This window comes from Gekko japonicus, unplaced genomic scaffold, assembly GCF_001447785.1.
Source record: "Gekko japonicus isolate JY-2015 unplaced genomic scaffold, Gekko_japonicus_V1.1 scaffold1492, whole genome shotgun sequence".
Lineage (NCBI taxonomy): Eukaryota > Metazoa > Chordata > Lepidosauria > Squamata > Gekkonidae > Gekko > Gekko japonicus.
The window spans coordinates 203,389-207,902 of record NW_015173716.1 but is presented as its reverse complement, the minus strand read 5'-3'; the positions used below and the strand labels follow the sequence as shown (position 1 = coordinate 207,902).

The window sequence follows — 4,514 nt, the reverse complement described above, 5'->3', positions numbered from 1 at the left end:
ACTTCAGAGAGCCCCATACAACCCACTTTTTGAAGATCCAATCCCACTAACCTCCCAGTAACAGCTACACCAAAAATGTAGGCCTTTACTATATATTTCTTTGTAGAGCTACTTTGCAAAGGTACAAGCTCTATGGCAATTAGGACCCACAGGTAAAATAATCCAGAAGTGGTTCTGCCTCTTTCGTTCAATTTGACGAATTATCCACGATACAAAAAAATGCAGAATTTGCCAGGCCTGGACAAAAATGCCAGCTTGTGCCAAACTACTTCTGCTGGTGAAAGAACATACTTTCATGTAATGTATTTGATAAAATGGACCTTTCTTTTAAAAAAGCAGCCACAATGCTGCTATACTTCCAGGCTCAGTCAAGAGTACTAGAACAGGCAACCTGCTAAGAAAGGAGGCAGAATCAGGTGCTACAAGGTAAGTCCTATTGCAGTTACCGTTGACCAGCCTTTGGGGAGGAATAACCCTGCACCACCATCAGAGAGCTATACATGAACAAAAGAGACACATATGGGTTATGGGGAGTTTACTGCTGCCAACCCTCAGCCAAAATCTTGCCTAGAACAATACGGCAACACCTGCGCAGGACAACAAAGGGAGACTCCGCACTCTGGCAGGCTTGCTGTAGAACTCAGGGCTAGCAGCATCCAAGACGGATGCTAAGAAAGTGAAGCAGCAGCAGCAGGATTTCCACAGGAGGCAGTGAAGGAAGTGCGGTCCTCTTCTTATGGTGCACGAATCGGAGACAACTTATCTAAGCGATTGCTGCTTACAGGATCTAAGAGACATTGAAGAGAGCGCCCCAGAAAAATGCCCATCGTCACCAATGGTCTCTCTGTGAGCAACACTGGTCTCCACCTCCCCAATTCAAGTCTTTCAAATCAAGCATTAAAAACAAAAGCGTGCATACGCAACAAGCAGGTGGAGGCCACGGCGACCTGTCTGCCTGCATCTTATTTGGGAGAAAATAAAAATCCTGTCAGTTCCAAAGATATGGAGCACGGGGCAGCTGCTGACAGATGTGGGAATGGCAAGGCCAGAAAATACAGCAGTGCAAAGCGGAGGGTAAACCCCAAAGCAAGAGTTGCCCGACAAATGCCAGGAGCTCCCTGGGGCAAGTGACCTTCCTGCCCAGCTCTCCACGGCCACCCTGGTGAGCCTGGCCCAAAGCAGGTGGTCTCAAAGGAGCACGTCAGTGTCTCTCCAAGAAGCAAGCAGAGAACACATTTGGTCAAATCTGTGCCTCACATGGAAATTGGACTTTCTTTTGAGCCCTTCCTTCCTCAGCAGCACCCATCTCAATGTTAGCAAATGTCCTCATTAGGAGTCTCTCTCACACACACACACACACACACCCGCACTTGTTTCTCAGACTCATTCCCGAGTGACAGCCCTGGGTCCTGGCTGATTTGCAGTCCGGAGGGCACTTTGGTTCGGGACGCTTGGGCAGATGCCAAGTGTTGTACAGCCCATCTTTGGCTCCTTGTCTGGAATGAACAGCAGTGCTTTAATGGCCTGCAGGTACCCCCCTTCCCAGGTCGCAGCATCTGCCAAAGGTGTATGCCTCATTGTACAACATCCACACACAGGAGTCTTGGCATAGGGGTGCTTGTTGTGGCAGAGGGGCGGCAGAGCTGCAACTCTCAGCCCGCATCAGCCGGGGGCATCGCCAGTCAATCCGTCTCCATGAATGCTAAGTGGTTCTGGGGCAGAGAGGTGTCCATGCCATTGTCCTCATCAAAGCTGTCATCGTCCGTCTCTTCCTCATCAAAAAGCTGGTCTTCCAGGAAAGAGCCTCCCAGCCCGTATTCCTGCTCGTGGACAGAGACCTCGTTAGGGGTCAGATGTGAGGAACCTTCCACAAAGTCAGCGAACCTGGAGGAAAACAGAGAGAGAGCACACATGAACACACACGGAGCTGCCTTATGCTGAATCAGACCCTTGGTTCACCAAAGCCACTACTGTCTGCTCAGACTGGCGATGGCTCTCCAGGGTCGCAGGAAGAGGCCTTCCCGATCAACTACTGCCAGATCCTTTAACTGGAGGTGCTGGGGATTCTGCATGCCAAGCAGGTGCTCTTCCACTAAGCCATGGCCCCTTCCCCAGTAGGGCAAGTATAAAGCCAACAGTCGTGATAGTCTGACCCACAATCAAACAGTCATAAGACTTATAAAGAATGCTGTTTATGTATTGCAATCTAAAGCACTACAACATGATACACAACTCAACAGAAAATCCTTGAACCAAGGTACATAATCAACGTCGTCTCCGGATTACATAACGTTTCAAAAAATGGATCTTCTTCAGGAGATATTCTGTAGTGTACAAAAATACAATTTTTAGAATATGTGCTACACCAATAACAAGAGACAAGAGACAATACAATAATCTTAGTGCTTACTTACATAGTGGTGCCAAAGCTCTCAGTTTCATAAATGTTAGACAACAAGTCTTAAGAATCTGTAACATAGTAATATTACCTTTGTTATGAACACATACAAGATATTTCAAATTACAACTAATCAACCTAGTAGAACATCAATTTTTTGAAACGCTGTTATGTAATCTGGAGACGACGTTGATTATGTACCTTGGTTCAAGGATTTTCTGTTGAGTTGTGTATCATGTTGTAGTGCTTTAGATTGCAATACATAAACAGCATTCTTTATAAGTCTTATGACTGTTTGATTGTGGGTCAGACTATCACGGCTTTATACCTGTTTAACTGATTGGGTCGTGAGTGTCCAGATTTGTTTTTTTCCTTTCCCCAGTAGGAACATTACAGCAGTCAGCCAATACCCATGCACCATTTAAACACCAGGAGCAACTGGTGAGCTGAGCACCATTGTCCTATTAATTGTAAGACCCAAGTGTCTAGGGCAGGGGTGTCAAACATAAGGCCCGGGGGCCGGAACTGGCCCGTTCAGGGCTCTTATGCGGCCCGCAAGCAACTGGGGCAAGGGAGGGAACAGGAGACTGCTCAGGGGAAAGTGGGCGGAGCCACTCCAATTGTGGCTTCAGCATGGTGGAAGAAGAAGAAGAAGAGATTGGATTTATACCCCGCCCTTCACAACCCAAAGGTGTCTCAGAGCGGCTTACAAACTCCTTTCCCTTCCCCTCCCCACAACAGACACCCTGTGAGGTGGGTGGGGCTGAGAGAGCTCTGACACAAACTGCTCTTTTTCAAGGACAGCTGTGCCAGAGCTTGTGACTGACCCAAGGTCACATCAGCAGGTGCAAGTGGAGGAGTGGGGAATCAAACCCGGTTCTCCCAGATTAGAGTCCGCACACTTAACCACTACACCAAACTGGCTCTCATCTGCAGTAGTCAAGCAGTGTGGGAGTGTCGACCCAGTGCTGCACTGCTGGGTCTCCAGTCTACCTATATGGGTTTTCCTCTGCACCCCCCTCCCAACCCATGGGCCCTTGCAGCGAGGATACACCAACTCGGAACTTACCAGCTGCTGTCCTTTATACAGCTTCTATCTCCAGTACCTGGCATTACGTTTTATGGCACACATTGCCCGGCCTGACAAAATAACATTTATGTCAGATCTGGCCCTTGTAACAAATGAGTTCGACACCTCTTGTCTAGAGTGTATGGGAGCAGCCAAGTTTGTAACAAGGCAAATATACTTGATAAATTTTCATGGCACGAAAGCAGCACAGAAAGGGGGGGGGGAATCCTTTAGGACCCAGTCCTATTCCTTGTTCTTTAACTACCCTAGACTCTAACTCACTCCCACAGCTGGGTTTGTAACTTGGGCATCCTTCTGGAGATTCCCTAGACCAGACGGTGTCGAACTCATTTGTGACAAGGGCCAGATCTGAAATGTCACTTTGACAGGCCGGGCCATCGGTGTCATAAAATGTAACGCCAGGTACTGGAGATACAGACTTTATAAAGGACACAGGCAAACCCAAGTAACAATATTATTTTTTACACAAAATACAAACAAAAGCAATTGATTCCTAGCAGTGAAAGCAATGGATTTATTGGGGAGCCCACAAAAGCACCAGTAAACGCATTTAATCATTTGCAAGGCTAGGGTTTTCCCCAAGGGATACCATAAAAAGGGGAGCACCTTATATTCCCGTACATACCAGTTGCTTGAGGACTGGGCAAGAGCCTTGGACGGGCCGGTTCGGGCCCCCCGGGCCTTATGTTTGACACCCCTGCCCTAGACTTTACACTCATACGATCCCAAAGACTTTCCACAGCACGAGAGTTCTCCCCTCCCACCCCTTGGCAGTACCTCTTTGGAGACTGGATGCGGGAGACTGCTCTCCAGGCAGGGCATTCTGGGCTGTTGCAGTACTCCCGCAACTCCGCCAGGGCTCTCTGCGTCTCCACCTCCCCCTGCAGGCGGTATTCCTCCTCTGTTAGCAGACGTGGCGGGCTGGGCTTTACTGTGGCAGCGCACACCTTCCTGCTAGGACAGCAAGGGGTTAGTGGAAGTTCTCCCTCTTCGCACCTGAGCCTGGCTTCTTGCAGAAGCTCCTGG

General features: G+C 48.6%; 1 protein-coding gene across 1 annotated transcript in view; it reads right to left on the bottom strand.

Annotated features, from left to right (window-relative positions):
* Positions 1 to 1,412: 1,412 nt before the first annotated feature.
* Positions 1,413 to 4,514, bottom strand: part of NEMP1 (nuclear envelope integral membrane protein 1) — a 21,797-nt gene continuing 18,695 nt past the window's right edge. Inside the window, exons 8-9 of the mRNA XM_015423334.1 lie at positions 4,266 to 4,439; positions 1,413 to 1,884 (exon numbers count right to left, since the gene is read on the bottom strand). Of these exons, the coding sequence (XP_015278820.1) occupies positions 1,683 to 1,884; positions 4,266 to 4,439 (376 nt within the window). The 3' untranslated portion in view covers positions 1,413 to 1,682. The remainder of the gene's footprint in view (positions 1,885 to 4,265; positions 4,440 to 4,514) is intronic.